The sequence below is a fragment of the Lytechinus pictus genome, chromosome 14 (genome assembly GCF_037042905.1).
Source record: "Lytechinus pictus isolate F3 Inbred chromosome 14, Lp3.0, whole genome shotgun sequence".
NCBI lineage: Eukaryota > Metazoa > Echinodermata > Echinoidea > Temnopleuroida > Toxopneustidae > Lytechinus > Lytechinus pictus.
In genome coordinates this window covers 1,600,269-1,619,883 of record NC_087258.1, presented here as the reverse complement: position 1 = coordinate 1,619,883, position 19,615 = coordinate 1,600,269, and the positions used below count along the sequence as shown (strand labels likewise).

The 19,615-nt window shown below is 35.4% G+C and overlaps 1 protein-coding gene across 1 annotated transcript in view; it reads right to left on the bottom strand.

Moving 5' to 3' along the window:
- Positions 1–19,615, bottom strand: part of LOC129276076 (polyamine-transporting ATPase 13A3-like) — a 54,395-nt gene that overhangs the window by 20,605 nt on the left and 14,175 nt on the right. The window contains exons 11-15 of the mRNA XM_064109716.1: positions 17,249–17,413; positions 16,127–16,237; positions 8,283–8,329; positions 7,531–7,719; positions 7,066–7,127 (exon numbers count right to left, since the gene is read on the bottom strand). Of these exons, the coding sequence (XP_063965786.1) occupies positions 7,066–7,127; positions 7,531–7,719; positions 8,283–8,329; positions 16,127–16,237; positions 17,249–17,413 (574 nt within the window). The remainder of the gene's footprint in view (positions 1–7,065; positions 7,128–7,530; positions 7,720–8,282; positions 8,330–16,126; positions 16,238–17,248; positions 17,414–19,615) is intronic.

The window sequence follows — 19,615 nt, the reverse complement described above, 5'->3', positions numbered from 1 at the left end:
GGCGTTGAATATTAAAGCCTTGGCCTTGGAGGTTTGAGCCTTGACTACAACACTGAATAGCCGACTAATGCCATGGTTAACTTCGAACTGGTTAATTCCGAACTTCACGTTAAATTAGGTTTAGACAAATTAGCTTATTTGCCCTGGTTTGATATGTCTAGTCCGTATACAAAACCAGTCCTAGATCTAAAAAAAATTATCTTAGTTCTAGTTTATTCTCTAGATCAAGACTCTGATCTATACGCTGTATCAGCATGGAACCACTAGTGTACCAAGGAGGGGGGGGGGGCAGACTGCCCCTCTGACGAGTCACAACTGATTCAGGGGACGTGCCCCCTTTGAGAAGCCAAATTAATAATTTGTAATGTAAAAATGCAATGAAAAAGACGTATATCCCCTTTTTTTGAACGTGAAGATTTTTTTTTTTTGCTTGTCAATTTTTTTTTCAGCTAAGAAATCCATAATTTGGGGTGAAGTGAAGGCCCTTTTTTTTTTTTTGGGGGGGGGGGGCTTGTCACATTTTTTCGCGGACGAAATATCCTCTAAAAAATTTGCCCCCTTTTGGAAAATCCTAGGTACACCAGTGCGTGCATGGAACGTATTCTAACGTCAGGCACAAATTAACGTCAGTGATCTTGATCCCCGTCTTCACGCAAAATTAAGGATTTCGTAGCTGAAAAAAATTTGACAAGCAAAAAAAAAAGATCTTTACGTTCAAATGAGGGGACATACGTCTTTTTTCGTTGCATTTTGACATTAGAAATTATTAATTTGGCTTCTCAAGGGGGGGGGGGTACGTCCCCTGGATGAGTTGTGACTCCTCGGGGGGCAGTCTGCCCCCCCCCCCTTTTGGTACACTTGTGGTTCCATGTTGATAGCGCGTAGATCACAGTCTAGATCTAGAGACTAGACTATAACTAAGATATTTTTTTTTAGATCTAGGACTGGTTCTGTATACGAACTAGACATATTAAACCATGGTAAATAAGCTAATATTGGTCCAAACCTAATCAAACGTAAAGTTCGGAATTAACCAGTTCGAAGTTAACCATGGCATTAGTCGGCTATTCCTATTAGTATTAGGCATTAGACAGGTCCAGATTTGAGGTAAACTTAATGCGCAAAACTAAGCTAGCCCTACCCTAGCACATGTCTTGCCATTAATGGCAGCTAGTTTGATAAGTGTTTAAGAATTGGATGTATATATATAGATCTAAGCCTATAAGGCCTATGTAACCATGGAAGGGTACCGGTAATTTGACGATGCTATTCTGAGCAACGTAAATGCTTACGATCGGCACTGGTCGAGTGAAGTCCACACGCATGCGTACTCTCAATCCGAAGACGCAAAACATGAATATTCATATGTCGGTCCAGAACTCGGTGGGAAAAATAATTTCGCGTCCGGCGGGGGGGGTAACTGTCCGGGGGGTAATTGTCCGGGGGGTTGTTGTCCGGGGGTAGTTGTCCGGGGGGTAATTGTCCGGGGGGGTAATTGCCCTCGGGGGGTAATTGTCCGGGGGTAGTTTCCGGGGGGTAGTTGTCCTGATCCCATATATATATATATATATATATATATATATAACACGCACCCACAAACCCATATATATATATATATATATACATATACAGTGCGTCCCAGAAAAAACGAAACCGAGATTTAGCGATGATTTATCATAACCTAATCATAAATACAATAGACAAATTACCTACCAATGTAAAGCTTAGAATCTCCTCTTTCATCTGGTATTACTTAGATTATTCCTCATTCACGCATGATTGAGAAAAAACAATTCGAAGACAGGATGCCAAAAACTCATTTGGCGGGGGGTATCTGAATTTAAAAAAGAAAATCACATGGCTAAAAAGTTCAATATCTTCTCTTTTCTTTGATACCTAAATCACAGAAAATGGTCAAGTAGTAAAAAAGTTATGATCCCTCGAAACAATGCTTGTATTTCCATAATTTCATTAAATAAACGTGTTTTCACCGGTTTCCCACAGAAGCTATCGCACGGTAACAAAAGACTTAATGCATGGCTGATCGTCAACAAAACGGTGTGTCGAGTGAGTTTGAACGCTAGCCTGTAAAACCTCTTCATTTTATGAAATTATTGAAATTCAAGCCTTATTTCAAATAACCAGAACTTTGTTATTTCTTGACCATTTTCTGTAATTGAGGTATCAAGTTAAAGAGCAGATATTGAACTTTTTAGGTATGTGGTTTTCTTTTTAAAACCCAGATACGGCCCGCCAAGTGACTTTTTGGTATCCCCTTTTCAAATTGTTTTTGCTCGCTCATGCGTGAATGAGAAATAATTTAAGTTATTTCAGATGAAAGAGGAGATTCTAAGCTTTAAAATGGTAGGTAATTTGTCTATTGTATTTGCGATTAAGTTATGATAAATCATCGATAAACCTCGGTTTCGTTTTTTGTGGGACGCACTGTATATATATATATATATATATATATATATATATATATATATATATATATATATATATATATATATATGGGTTTGTGGGTGTTATTTCAGATGAAAGAGGAGATTCTAAGCTTTAAAATGGTAGGTAATTTGTCTATTGTATTTGCGATTAAGTTATGATAAATCATCGATAAACCTCGGTTTCGTTTTTTGTGGGACGCACTGTATATATATATATATATATATATATATATATATGGGTTTGTGGGTGTGTGTTGTGTGTGTGTGAGGGTGCACGTGTTTGTGTGTGTGGGAGGGTGTGTATGCGTGTGTGTATGTGTTTATGTATAGTATATGACCGTGCTATTATAACTGTACAAATATTTATCTGTTATTCCTTGTGTACTATTTATATGTTTTATTTTGTTTATCTGTTTACAGTACATGCATAAAGAAGGCTTGAAACCGAATGCTTGGCGAAATAAATTTGTGGTCTATATCAGCAACGTAGAATTGTTTAAAATACATACACACATACGTACATAGATATATATATTCATATATATATATATATATATATATATATATATATATATATATATATATATATATATATATATATATACATATCTAGACTTTTTTTTCTCTCTCTCTCTTCTTCAATCATTATTGCTCGTAATATTACCAGTAACAAAATAATGCAAAACTTGTCTCTTGTACGGTTGAATTACTTAAGTTTTGTGTACTATTTACAATAGTCATGTGGGTTCTCCAATCATCGCTTCTTTCATTTTTTTTCTAAGAATGTGAACATAGTGAGAACTCTCTTGATTCATGTCATTTTGCGTGAAATCTAATCAAACCGTAAACATTCGCCACACGTAAGACACATTTCATGTTCAATACATTCACGCACATCCATCAAATCATTTTATGCCCGGCGATTCTCAAGTTACCATGTACTATTCATGCTATTGGTTAATGTAAAAGAGCACCTACTTTGAAAGTTTGAATTTTGTCACTTTTGGCAAAATAAATTTGTGGTCTATATCAGCAACGTACAATTGTTTAAAATACATACATACATACATGCCTGTTCATGCCCATGAACAGACGTGTTTTTCACGACTGTTTAAGAAACGGATTTTGAATTCTCTTTTTTGTCACATCATGGGCACTGACGAAGAGTGTGACTTTACCTTTCATTTTTTAGAGCTATGCTCCTTTTAAAATCTACGATTTTATTTCTACGGCATGTACTAAAAATTTTGTGATTATTTTATTCCTTATGCCGAAGCAGACTATTTCTATTTTACTCAGGTATTTTTTACTGCTAAACTTCGACTGTTGGCGGTGAGGCCCTTTTCAGATTTTCCTGTTTTGGAGCCGGAGATTCGCCATTGTCATCTTGCAGTCATGGTAACGCGTCTTTAGATGCGTCTTTTACAGTGCGCCTCCTCCATCTTCAGCGCATTGATTTCTTTGAAAGGTGAGTTTCACAATCCGTTTGCCCATGAACAGACGTGTTTTTCACGACTGTTTCAGAAACGGATTTTGAATTCTCTTTTTTGTCACATCATGGGCACTGACGAAGAGTGTGACTTTACCTTTCATTTTTGAGAGCTATGCTCCTTTTAAAATCTACGAATTTATTTCTACGGCATTTACTAAACCTTTTGTGATTACATACATACATATATATATATATACATATATATGTATATCTAGACTTTTTTTTTCTCTCTCTCTCTTCTTCAATCATTATTGCTCGTAATATTACCAGTAACAAAATAATGCAAAACTTGTCTCTTGTACGCTTGAATTACTTAAGTTTTGTGTACTATTTACAATTGTCATGTGGGTTCTCCGAACATTGCTTCTTTCATTTTTTTTTCTAAGAATGTAAACATAGTGAGAACTTTCTTGATTCATGTCATTTTGCGTGGAATCTAATCAAACCGTAAACATTCGCCACACGTAAGACACATTTCATGTTCAATACATTCACGCACATCCATCAAATCATTTTATGCTCGGCGATTCTCAAGTTACCATGTAATATTGGTTAATGTAAAAGAGCACCTACTTTGAAAGTTTGAATTTTGTCACTTTGATATGGAATAATTACTCATAAAAAGTAACTCCGTAAAAGATGAATCTACCTCTGATATAAATATATATCTAATTAAAGCAATAAAACAATTCCCTGACATTCTTTCCTTCTTTCATTATGAAACAACCGCACAAAAATTATGATGGATGTGTCATTTCAATATATTAATATTTTTACATAGTGATATATTCGGTATATCTATACATAAGATAGTCTCTGTCATTGCATCTTCTTTGATGTAGTTTCGAATATTAAGTCTATTAAGACTATTTAATCTCAGTCTTTCTCTTGGGTCAGTCCCCGACGATTAGAAGATTTCTAAAACGACTCCTATATATAAGGGGAAAGGGTCTAAATTGGACAAGACAAATTATCGGCCAGTATCAGTTGTCTGTCATATTGCAAAATTAATTGAAAAAATTGTTAAAAAACAACTCATTAATTATTTTCTTGATCATGACCTTTTAAGCGTCGATCAGTTTGCTTTCTTACCAAATCATTCTACAGTTTCTTGTTTACACAGGGTCGTCGACGACGGGTATGAAGCATTTAATGAACATGAAGTTGTTGGAGCATACTTTTTGGATATATCAAAATGTTTTGATTCAATTGACCATAATCGGCTTCTTTTTAAAATGGAGAAATATGGAATTTATAATATCCCTTTGGAATGGTTTAAATGTTACCTTCGCAACAGAAAACAAACCGTATATTGCCATGGTCTATTATCATCCTACCAAAATGTAACCGTTGGTATCCCACAGGGAAGTGTTCTGGGCCCTATTTTATTTCTAATAATGATTAGTGATATATCTGAAAGTGTAAGTGGCACATGTAACATATTTGCGGATGATGTTGTCATATATAATATTGGTCCAAACATAACAATAAATATTGATATGCAAAATAACTTCGATAAAATAAAAGAGTGGTATGACACCATTCATCTTACAATTAATGTTGATAAGACAAAATTCATGATGCTTAAAAATAGGTCCACCGATAAACTTCACTTATTCATTGATGATAAGCCAGTAGAACAAGTTAAAACTATTAAATATCTTGGGGTCGAAATAGACGAAAATCTGAAATGGAATTCACATATTGCTATGTTGTCTAAAAGTTTAGCTTATAAGATTTTTTCACTTGGTAAATTACGACATATCCTAAATGAAAACCTATTGAATATATTATATAAATCCAATATACAACCCTGTTTTGACTATGCAATATCGGTCTGGGGAAATAAAATTGGTTCTAATGCTCTCTCAAAACTTTAAAGACTTCACAAACGAGCTGCCCGATACGTTACTGGTAATTTCGATTTTATAAATTAAAGTGGGGAACAGATTGTTTAGGATATTAAATGGACATCTATTGAACAAAGAAGGGACTATTTTTTAGCAAACTGGATGTATAAATGTATTCATGAAATGGCCCCATCTCGTTTATGTAATAATATTTAAATGGTTTGTGAAAGACATGTTAAAACACGTAATTAAACCTAATATTGAATACTTCAAGAAATCTTTTATGTTCTCCGCCGCACGGGTCTGGAACAATTTACCAGATTCACTTAAGAATGCAGTTAAATTCTTTCAAATTATCCTTTAAAAAAATGTATTTCCTATGATACAATTTTTTAAATTTTCGACTCACAATGGCTGTCACAATCACTATGAGCATATGAATGCATTTCTATTCTTCACCTCTCCTTACTTTTCATGTTACCATGGTTACTACCGATATTCCTATACTTTTAAGTTCTTTCCAGATAGTATTAGTAATCCAATGATTTTGTCAATAATAACCCTTACTTATATTTCATTTGTTGTAATATACAATTCCATTTTTCCTCTTTAACATTGTTGTCACGTTGCTATTATTTGTAATGATCTTAACCCTTTGATATTATAGTTTTAGACATACATATATAACTGATCGCCATTGTTTCACTTGATTTTCTATGCCATAATTATTTCATTGTTCAGTGTTTTTATCAGTGAATAAATTCTACAATTAGTAGTATTAAAATTAGTAACTGTTCCCTTTTGATAACTTAAAATATTTTAGTTTGATTCATATTATCATTTAAGTAACAATATTTGTTTATTTATGTTACTAAGTATTGTTTGACTTAGATTTTGACTTTATTTTCATGTATGATATGATGATTTATGTTGTTCTTTATGTTTTCATCAGGTCAATGATGAAAAACAGTTTTATGCTGATCTTTTGTACCTGGATAAATATGTTCTAATAAAATAATAAAAGTCAAATGCGATTACCGGAAAAGGGGAGTTAATAACAACCCGAGTATCATAACGAATTATTGACTACTGCTAATAATGGCTTTGAGAGTTTAAAAATGAAAGTGTAATTTTCTACCTTGTCTGATAGTTTCAAGCCAAAATATGGCCGCATACATTGCTTCCATAAATAAAAAATGTAAAACAATTCCCGAGAACGCGCTATAATTAATTGTCACAGTTCCTTACAAAAAAAAAAAAAAAGAAGCTTTATTACCTTCTTTTTGTGACAGGCTGCACTCCAAGCAAGTCGAGTCCATCCTCAGTTAGTGTACCCGTCTGAAAAGGGGTTACAAGAGAAGGAGAGCTTATCTTAAAAGATCTTATGCGCTGACATGGAAACAGATCATGATGACGGCTAACGGAGGGGATAAAGCTTAAGCCAAGGAAAGTGAATACATAGAGAGTGGGGAAAGGGACAGAATGAAAGGATAAATGGAATGCAGTAAGGAGGTAAGACATAATTGATCATTACCACACAGATTGTAGTACTTTATCAGCGAGATTAAAGTAACAACTTTATCACAACCATTCAAATCGAGATGTCCTTATTGCAATAATGTGTCGTTTACATAAACAACTCAATTGTGTGATCGATGGTAGTTGAGGAACAGTCGAAATCGATATAAAAATTAAGATCACTTTTGATAAATTTTAAGCTCAATTTGATACATAATCATACCTTGTCGAAGCAGACGACATCTACAGTCCCACATAGGTTAATTCGTTGAGGGCTAATGCAGTAAATGCCTTGTTTCTTCAGCCGAAATTGCGCGAACACCATCCCAATGGTCAGTACTGCGGGAAGTGCTGGGGGTACAGCGATGGAGATTATGTCAATAGCATGGATTGCTGTTTTAGAAGCACTTGCCTTTAAAAAAAGAAATGCAGATATTACGCCTACATAAAATAAATTATATCTGATATGTTAGACGGCTTCATCAATTTTTTCAGAGACGTGTCAGTTATTCTTTAAAAAAAAAAATTAGTTCACGGTTTTTTAATTCAATATTGACCGTCTTTTCTTGTTCTGTATACCATTTCAATCGTCTTTATTTACAGCAGATCTTGTGGTTTTATAACCAACCACCCCCCCAAAAAAAAAATGAGTACAGCGTTATTTTTATTTCAATGTCTAAATCGCCGCTCGAAGGTGATTACGCAATAAACTTTTTTTTTTTGGGGGGGGGATTTCAAGTTCATAAGGTCGAATAGCATTACATGTATGCGTTTTGAAACATTATTCTGTTTGAAGCTCCATAGAATCCCGTTCTTCAAATCACTTGTATTTCTGCATTTGATTCGCCTGAACACAGTTCACCATTGTTTGTTAGGAAAAAAACGAAATGACACTGTGTGGATGAGAACTCCTTGGTTCACGAACATAACTTTAAATTGTTTATTAAACTGCAAATTAAGCTTGAACTATCTTACCCCTTGTAGTGCCATGACGATTGCCGTGTAGATAAATCCAAAGATAGCTTAGAAATTGAAGAAAAACAATCATTCAAGAATAAATATTCTTGATATCTTTTTTTTTCAAAAATAAGAAAATTGATATCGAGACAATACCTGAATATAAAGATGATAGTTTAAGACAAAAACTGATTGATGGAACTATCAATACCCCAATATTGCATTTAGAAAAGAAATTATTTTACCTTGTCTTCCTTCATCAAAACATTTTTACGTCGTCCTACATAATAATGTATGTTCTAAATTCATCCCTTTACTAATTTGCTCAACCATTATGAATTACTCTTGCCTCTTTTAAAGCTTTAGAAATATAATACATATCCTGGATTATGATCATTGCGACACCATGTAAGGGGTAGTTTTTGTAAATTCTAATCAGACAGAATTATTGTGAATTGATAGTAATAACATCCTGGATGCTCTTATGGTTTACCTGACGTCTACCAGACGTATACAGACCGGTTTCATAGTTTACTATTTAATTTGTTACCACATTGATATACGATATCTTGTTAGAGATTCCTACTGGTATGAACACAGCATGACACAATATGAACCATGTAACTCTGTTCAGACGGGCACTAAACTCCGACTTTTCCACCGACCTTACACCGACTGGGCATCCTCCGACCCTTCCTTCCAACCTTTCTCCGACCACAATAACCTACATCTGGGTCGTGACAAGATAAATATCTTTGGAATTCTAATTTATGCATAATAAAATTTTACTTCGACTAGGGACACGCGTCTGAACAAGGCTATGCGTGAGAATGCTCTAATTTCATACGGTCACTATGTTAATTTGGCATTTCAAGTAAATAATATGTTCTTACTGTGCGCTGTTTTTTTCCAATGTAGGGATCTTTAAATGGGAATCATAGCTTCAGGTTTATACCAGATTTAAATAAAAGATAACCCGAAAAAGAATTTATGTAATTCACAAAAAGTGATTAAAGCAAAACAGATTACGAATCAAAGAATGAACCAATTATCCACATGAATTCGTCTATTGAATATAACAGCTCTTTTTCTCGAATGGAATTGGTGAACTAAAATAAAACAGAACCTTTCAAACTTGTACAACCATGAGTACATAGTCGAAAAATCATTTTCCAAGGGGTATTAAGCGATTATTTCATCTCACGCTGATAAATACCACTGGACCTATTATGATTATCAATAATTCGACAAAACACTTATGCATGATAAATTATTGATTTGATAATAGAGGATTTAATTTCATATTGCACGGAATTTCAAGAACATATAAAACGGGCATTGATAATTTGAGAGGCGTTTTCCCCAGCGAAGCCATATCCTCGGTGGCAATTAAAGTTTTGTTAAATGGCTGAAACTTTAATGAAATAAAGCGTCGATGCGGCAAATGAAACAGGAAGAACAGTACATTAAACCAAGTCATCGAGAAAAGTTATGTGTATTTGAATTGATTTTTTTTCAGGGATTACCGGAAAACCCATAATAACATAGCTGTAAGAAGAACGACTGTAAGAAATCGATGCCTTGATGGATTGCGGTGTCTAGTCCTTCGATATCTCAAATGTACTTTCAAAACCAAGCTAAAGATAAAAAGACCCGACCGACAAGTTTCAAACACAAGTGTGTGTTTTTTCTCCACCATTCTACGACTCACCCCCTTCTCTCTCTCTCTCATTTCATTTATTTTATTTCAACACGGTAAATGAACTTCAGCCAATGGCTGTTCTTCTAAACGTCCGTGCGTACATATTAGAATCACATTACATGTATATACAATTAAGATACATAATACGAAATAAATATACAATTAAAATATCATCAATATTACAAAGAAAAACAAACAAGGTTACATCACTCTGGCGTCCAATCTAAATATGTTGAAACTAGTTACTTTTAAGTCATTAGGTAGTGCGTCACCAGCTTCTGGCCCCTGTACTGTAAACTTATTTTCTTATAATTGCTTTTAACTAATGGTAATTTGATTTTAGAGACGATGATCTTAGCATGTAGTTACAATCACTTAAAATAAATTGTTTACGAATACTCTCTGGTAGCATATCATGCATTATCTTGTACATTGTTTGTAAGGTGCGTACATTTCTTCTTTCTAACAATCTTTTAATTTCTAATTCTTGAAATATATGTTCGGATGGGTACATCCAATCCACGTCTAATACACAACAGAGGGTTCTATTTTAAATTCTTTGTAAATTATCACTAAAAACTTTTCCTAAGTTGTCCCAAATTATATCACAGTAATCAAATTTGCTTTGTATTAAACTCTTATAAAATATCAGTGCTGTATGTTTGGTTATGAATGGTCGGATCCCGGGTCGGATTCTTTTGAGTAGGTACAGATTTTTATTGACGTCTTGTTTCTATTTGTTTGCTCCAGTCAAGGTATTGGTCAATAAAAATTCCTAAGTATTTCATTTGAGTGACTCTTTTGATAACATTAGGTCCTATAAAACATTGGGTACTTCTATTTTTGTTATCCGATGTCTACCCCCAATCAACAAAAACTCACATTTCTTTATATTCAACGCCAATCTATTATTCGCTAACTATTTGTTAATTGCAATACGATCATCATTAAGGTTGTTTACAAGAACGTTCACATTTTTATTTTCTATATATATATATATATACACGTGTCATCTGCATAAAGGGACACCTATGTATAAAACAAAGAGAAGTGGGCCAATATTACTCCCCTGGGGAATTCTCAAACGATATCATCAAAGGATGATTTAACACCATTAACAACTGTATATTGACGACGTCCAACAAGGTAATCTTTGAACCATTTCAGAACATGTCCATCAATGCCCTTCTTTTTAATTTGTTCAACAATATATGGTGGTCTACTGTGTCAAACGCTTTTGTTAGATCTAAAGCGACTAGCCCGACAAGGTTTCCTTTTCCAGACTATCAAGAACGCTTTCTGTGACATTGAGTAAAGCTGTCATTGTCGAATGTTTGGGTCGAAAACCCGACTGCTGTGTACAAAGTAGAGAGTGCTTATTCAAATATTCATACACTTGACTGAATACAATCTTCTCTATAGATGATTTTTATAGCGAATACAGACAGTATAGAGATGGGTCTATAGTTTCCCATTTCAGTTTTGTCACCACCTTTGAACATAGGTGTGACCCGAGAAATCTTCAATTGGGGAGGTATTTCACCAGTTCGTAATGATAGATTTATGATTTAATAAAGCGGTTTTACTATGTGGGCTAGAATTGGCTTGATTAGTGATGTTGGTATGTCATTAAGTCCCCCCATCTTCTTACAATCAAGATTATTAATTACCTTTTTAATTTCTTCTTCAGTAACTATTTTAAAATCTGAAAGACTTACGTTGTTTGGAAATACATTATTCGACTCAAAATCACCGTTTCCAGTATTATCTAGAGTTATCTCATTTTGTATGCATTTTCCTATGCTTGAGAAGTAGTGGTTAAAACCCTCCGAGATTGATGTTTTGTTATGAAGTTTTATACCATCGTTTTTTATTTCCACAATAATAATGAACCATTCTTTTATAGCGCATATCACAAAAAGTAAATTTAAGTCCCTATGCACAAGTTTAGATCTATTTTTTTCTGAGGCATAACATACTTCAAAGATTTCCATACATTTGTAGATTGACCATTGCTACTAGTAAGTGAGGTAGAAATATAATCCTTCTTTGCTTTACGGATCTTTGCTGTGACGTCATTTCTCAATCGCCGATATATACGATGCCCAATCATGATCTGATTTGGTATGCTTTGCTTTATTTTTTACTTCATTACGTTTACGAATAGTTTGAATTATATCTTCATTAATCCACGGTGATTCAATCTTCTTTACTCGGGTATGTTTAAGTGGGGCATGCTTATCAATTATACATTTTAATGCATCTTCAAACAAATAATAGGCATCTTTAACATTATAGAGTTATAAACTGATTCCCAAGAAATTGATCTTATGTCTTCATCGTAACGCGTCATATTAAATTTTCCAATATTCCTCGACAATTTATATTTATGTGCGTCATCTTTGTGTTGTCATTGTTTACCCCAAATACAACAAATCATATAATGATCACTCAGTGAAATAGGTATACCTTTTACATTTCTTATTTTAGTTTTGTTATTAGTAAGTATCAAATCTACCAACGTAGAGGTTGTGGCGGTAACCCTTGTCGGTGAGTTTATGACTTGGGCCAATCCCATCGTATCCATTTGTTTGAGTAGGTGTTTAGTTTGACAAGAACAACGAGTTGCCAACATGTCACAGTTTATGTCACCGAGAATAACATAATCGTGCTTTAAACTATCTAATTTGAGAAATACATTTTCAAATAAATTAAATCTATCAACATTAGAATTAGGGGGTCTATACCACGCAACTACAAAGGATGGTTTTACCTTTAACTGTTTGATTTCCAGTACAATCATTTCCAGATCATATTCAGTTATATCATTCCGTACTGAATAGTTTATGGAACTTTTTATGTATATAGCTATCCCACCACCTGAGCGATTTCTATCTTTCCTTATGATGTCGAAACCATCCAAACCAATATCAGTATCACATATATTCTCGTTTAGGTGTGTCTCACTTAATGTCAATATATCCATGTCAGATATTTCATCTAGATTTTTAGTTAATGAAATACAGTTCAAATGAGCAATTCTCATCCCCTTTTCAAAACGAAATGATTCAATTTCTGTATCGATATCATTTCCATCTCTTTGATTATTCAACAATGTATTATCCAATGGTTCTGTGTTTTTATCTTCATCAAAAATGTTACCAGGTAGTTCATTAAAATAACATTTAGGGCAAATCCAGTCATGTGCGCTTAAAACAAATTCATATTCTCTCCGGAGCATGTAAGATGACACCATTTAGTGCAATTGACACACAAAAGTGCATTCTCGTTGTAATATACGTTTTTACAGCAAATTATACTTGGATATGCAATAACCATATGGAGGGATAATTCTAGATATATCGTTCCCATTAACACACAAGTCTTACAGTTTCTCAATATGGTGTTTAGAATTGATATGAACACGTCTGTTTTCCTTGGTTAGAGCATAGATCTTTCCGTCTTGTGACCAGACTAACTTAGTGTTGCAGTGTTTCCCGGTATAACTGAACGCGTTTGTTGGTCAATGACTCCCGTATGAACACCCTCATACCTCGAGCGTGCCTGGGCTTCGTCCGAGCTTTATAAACGGATTGGCGGTCATTGTAGCTGATGAACTTTATAATATAATGATAGCTCTTGGACTGCTTCGTTGCACAGCGTCAGTATATGTAGGTCTTTGTTCATGATCCAGGGACGCTTGGTTGTCATGGACGCTCAGACGCCGGTGTGATCTGTCGGTTGCCTCGGGGCCGATGTTGATTCCCAAGTTTTGATTTATGATTTCAAGAACTTTCGTATCTGTGTTTTCATTAGGTGATTCATTTACTCCCTGTAGTATAAGGCAATTCCTTCTACTGTATTGCTCAGCATCATCATTTGCACTTTCCATTGCTTTTACTGATGTTTTCAGAGTTCTCACCTCTTTCTCAAGCTTCTTTATTTCACTACATTTCTGATCTAGATCCATGTTAATCGCCTCATACAATTTAGAAGTAATTTTCCTCTCCAAACGTTGCTCAATAACATCATAAATGGCTTCGGTGTAAGTGTTAATTACCTCATTACACCGCAATGCCTCGGTTATTTGCTGTTTTATGGCACATTTCAGATCATTGTCCTCCGTAGTCATGGTAGTTGACCTCTCGCTTGGCTGACCAGCTGACGGGACATCAGATTGGCCGTTGACCGGCGCCGTGCGACTCGGGATGGTATCTGACGCGTGGTCAGTAATGTCCAGTTTCGTAGCCATATTCCTAGCTGCAGTATGCCTAGGTTCAGAAATGTCCTTTTTACAATCCTTTCTAAGGTTATATTTCCTCCTTGTTGAATTGTCACTCCTAGATGCTTTGTCAGACAACATTTCACCTCATTGGGAGAAATACTGTCATGAAAATAACATCAAATAACATCAAATCAAATTAAATCAACATCAAAGCTCCATACCCCAGGGGGGGGGGAGGCACTTGGTATATAATGCATAGTGTGTATGTGCCGCGGAGGGGACCCCCATTTTTACACTCAAATTTCCGTTCCAAGGCATAGCATTTTTGTCTTATTGAGAAAAAGAACAAAGAAAGCCGCTCCAAAGCATAGCATTTTCTTCTTATCGAGAAAAAAAGAAGAAAGAAATCCGCTCCAAAGCTTCGCATATTTTCCGTTACGCCGTTCCGGCCGTATTGATCTGGTACAATAAGCCGCAGTTTTGGTGAAAAGCGCTAGCGCACCCGGCGCCCGTGCCGCCGGGCTATAGCTGCATGCACGTATACCCGTTCCATAGGGATGAATACGCAATCACACGCAGGCGACCCGTTCCAATTAAGGACCCCCGTTTTCACAAACATTTGTCGTTCCGAAGCCCGCTCCAAGGCCCCCGTTTTTTGTCTCGCCCACGGCACATACCCACTACTTTTTTGGTCGAGTGCCCCCCCCCCCGGGGGCTCCATACGAACCTCATAACATGCTCTCTCTCCCCCTCTCCCTTACTCTCGTCTCGTCCCTTCTCTCTCTTTCTCTCCTTTCGCATTTTAGCACCCAGTCATTTGAAATTTTAGTTCATTTGCTTAAAAACAGAGCTTTAAATCTTAAATCTATGTCATATTGCCTTAGGTTGCCATACACTTCTCTCACCATCTACCCCAAACACATCTAATTTTTGCCAATGAATGCCCAATATATACAAGTACCCCCATACTAAACGAATTGTTTGTATCTCTCAAGTGACAAGTATAGAGTACCGAAGTGTGACGTCAGTTGCCATGGTGTCATGGCGGGCTGGTTCTAAACAGAGTCGCAGCTGACGATTGTCTGTACATGGGCTCATGTGAAAAAGAGGTTGCAAGCGATCAATTTCCCATAGCAGCCATTTTCTCCCAAGAGAAACACACGCTGTCATTCGGCGGGTTTATTTGTCTAGAACCAGGCCGCCGTGACACCATGGCAACTGACGCCATCGCTTCAATACTCTATGGCCCATATTCTTAAGTCAATTTTAACTTAGACCATGGTCTAACTCTGTGCTAAAATTATGGGAATCCAAACGTGTCAAAATTTTTATTAAGTTGTATGTTTCTTATGTTAACTGTGCTCTTTCCTGATTCATCGATGATGAAGACAATCATCTATTTATACTTCCTAGACAATTATGAATGATTTGAGAGCCAAATGAGCTGAAATATGATATCTCAACTATTAGTGATTTATGTAGCAATTGGCTATCCATACTTAAACCACAACTTTAAACCTGAGTTTAAGTTAAACCCGACTTCAGAATACGGGCCTATAAGACGGTCCTGACTGTCCTGATGTAATGCGACCGAGACCATAACAATAGGTCTTCGTGTAACAATTTTTTTTTTTTTTTTTTTTGGGTGGGGGGGTGTAATCACAACGGTCACTGGAATAGACCAGTAACGAAATTGAACCAATTGAGGGCGCCGAACATTATGTATGTGGCAAACTTTCTGAATACCCATTAGCGAGCGAAATAAGTTATATATTTAGATTTAGAAAATAATATATTTCATCATTTTCTTTCCTTTTTTAAGCAACGCCCCCATCCCCATCTATATGCAAGAATGGAACGAACGACTTAGCACTTGTCACTATCTGAGCCGCATTTGACCAACTCTGATCGTAAATGAAGTAACATAATAATTACCTATTATTGTGAGTATTCCTACGAAGAGCAATGCATCCCTGTACAGTTTGATTTCGGTGGGCTTTGGGTATAGAATAGACTTCACTAGTTGTCCCTTAGCAGTTGAAAATCCTTCAATGTATCATGAAAAAGGAAAAAGAAAATATTCAAGAAATTTAATTAGCATACCAAATTGTGTGTCTCTTTTACTGTTAAACAAAAGTAAGACAAAATGAAAGACAAGCTGAGATTTTTTTAAAGATAGATGTAAGTGAAATATTGATATAAATATATATGTATATATATTTTTTTTTTTGGGGGGGGGTAGATAGTTATCCGGTCCGGTCGGAAACCATAACTGAAGGGATGTTTTCCTTTGGATTTTTTTTAAAGGAAAGTTTTAGATATTATGACAGCATTTTAGTCATGATATTTTCGACATGCAATCAGTATAATTTTTGTAATATGGTCAATGGAAGTGATAAATTACCGCACACATAAATTATCCTTCTCGAACACAAACGTTTTTCACACACACTCGCGTACGCACCCCTATACTTAGACCAGCCTTAGACCACTCGGCCACGGCACCTCCCACTTTTTTTTAACAATTGCACACGCAGTTACCAATAATGCATATAGCATTTCCATTTATTTGAAAGCAGGATAAAATAGCATTGTAGATTAAATGCCTTGCTCATGGGCATAGGTGCCGCGGCCGGGAATCGAACCCCGGCACACACCTTCACACACACCCCTACTCTCACCCACTTAAACAATATCTTCATCAATAAAACTCTTCCACATACATACACAAAGGACGCCCCTTCACTTGATTCACTGATACGGGCTCACACACATGTATAGATGATATATATATATATATATAAATATATATATATATAAATATATATATGATTTTATTTAATAACCCCCATAATAATACCTCAGAACTAGTTGAGTCTGCAAAAGTTGAGTTACCTGTTCATTCTCTCCTGTTTCATGGTCTTATGTTGATAATCAATTATTGATTTTTTTTAAAGCTACAAAATTAATAAATAAATCGCAAATTTGGACGATACATACTGTCTTTTCGATCATGAACACACAGTTATAAATAAACTTATTACCCGTTTACCTCACCTGTTTGAGTAACTACGCATTTCACAACCTCATCCCCGTGTGTGCGAACCTGGATAACTCTAGTTCCACAAAAGAGTGTGTGCCTTTTGTGTGTGTCCATGGAGTATTCCATTTTTACACCCTGGGGATTTGGTAAGGGTGTCTTTGTGACAGGAACACTCTCCCCTGGAAAAGGAAGGATCATAGATAACATCGCAATATTTATGTATCTTTGTTCTAAATCACTTATTCCTGATTCCATTATGTCTAAATTTTGCCTTAATTTTTCGATTCATCAACACAATACCCGCAGTCTATTTAATTATCATTTACCACGAGTACGTACCTCAGTTTCTCATAACTCAATTTATTTTCAAGGACCTATTCTTTGGAATAATTTACCACATTCTATTAAAACATGCCGAACCCTCAATTCTTTCAAACGTTATTATAAATTACATCTTTTAAGTTTGTATTCTTAATTTGCTTGTATAACTACGCTATATATTTTGAATGTATGTGTTAATATATGTTTTCATTTATGTTATCTTTTTTTTGTAATATTTATTGATTTTGTCTTATAGTTGTTGGTTCAACGCTCAATAAGGCTATCTGCTCTTTTTTGTTGGCCCCTCATTCTCATAAATATGTTTTTTGTATGTTGTCACAATGTTTTACTTATGTACCTTATGTATGTTGTTCATGTTTTTATTGAGAGTGTAAATTGAATAAATTGAAATTGAAATTTCAGAGGTATTGTGGATCAGACTGCGAATCGCAATATTCAGGATTGAGAATCATATCGCTTCCCACCTAAGTGTAAATGGGTACCGGCAAGAAAGAAATCGTATTGCACGAATATAATTTTGACAGGTAATCGTACTAAAGGTAAATATTGAGCAAATATTGAGGCAGGTCACCCCCCCCCCCCCCCCAATTTTTTTAACCTTGAATATAAGATAAGAAAAAGAGGGCGAATAGGAAATAAAAAGCAATTATGGAGACGCATCAAAAGATAGAAAGAAGAGGGCAGTGTAGCAGAAGTAAATAATACGGACATCCTTTGAGAGTAAATTGCAGCAAATGTATTAATACATCTTTTGTTTTATTCATTAGGGGTTGTTACGAGATTGGCGCGTGTTTAGTCCATTTCTCAATCTTTTTCTTTGGTCAAAAGTTGCGTGCGATATTTCCCTTTTAGATACAAACAAAACGAGCTCAATCAAACAAAAATAATACATATTGACGTTTTAGCGGTCTATGGTAGGTCCCCTACGCATTAAGATCTAGACCGCAGATATCTAATCGAGTCCCCCACACAAGCAAGCCAATATCCTCAGAGAATACATGCGTCAATGAAGTTTCTCTCGATTGATTTCATACCTTGGTTTTGCGAGCGAGTTCAATGGACAGATAAATGTACCACATAAACTTCCAAACAAGTTGAGAAAACTTATTTTCATCACATAGTAAGCCGAGAGTTTTAGTCGATTTTTTGTCTCGCCTGCATAGCTGAGAGAGATTGTAGGCGCCGCTTTTCCGAGGGCGGCGGCAGCGGCGTCAACATTAAAACCGAAGATTAAGTTTTTGGAGATGACATCATAACTTAAAAAGCATTTGGACCTAGTTCATAAAACTGATACATAAGATTAATCAAGTAATAATTAACATCTTGTATGAGTTTCAGGTCACATAATCGAGGTCAAAGGTCATTTAGGGTCGATGAACTTTGGCCAAGTTGGGGGTATTTGTAGAATTACCACCATAACTTTAAAGTTTATGAATCTAGTTTAAAACAACTTGGACATAAGAGTAATCAAGTATCACTGAACGTCTAGTGCGAGTTTCAGGTCACATGACTAAGTTCAAAGGTAATTTAAGGTCAATGAACTTTGGCCATGTTGGGGGTATTTTTCAAATTACCATAACTTTTTAGTTTATGGATATAGTTTATGAAATGTGGACATAGGGGTAATCAAGTTTTACCAGACAAGCCATAGGTCCCATGATCAAGGTCAAATGTCATGTAGGGTTATTGAACGCAGTTTATATCATCATATGAATGGTGTTTTTTGTGAATAGTTATTTTGTAGTAGTTTTGAAAGTCAGCACTGCCCCTGTATTGAATCGCGTAATGCAGGCGAGACTGCCAGAGTCGCTCCACTTTTTTATATTCATGCTTTGCATATATATTTTATCTTTCTTTTTGAGAAGATATGGGAAAAAATGATTCCATAAGACCACGTTTCTGTTGTAAGGATGTACTTCATAATAATAATAATATTCCGCATTTATATAGCGCTTAACACATCAGAACGACGTCTCTAAGCGCTTTACCTATATATTATTACCCCGCTCATCGGATATTTGCATGCCCGCATACAATGT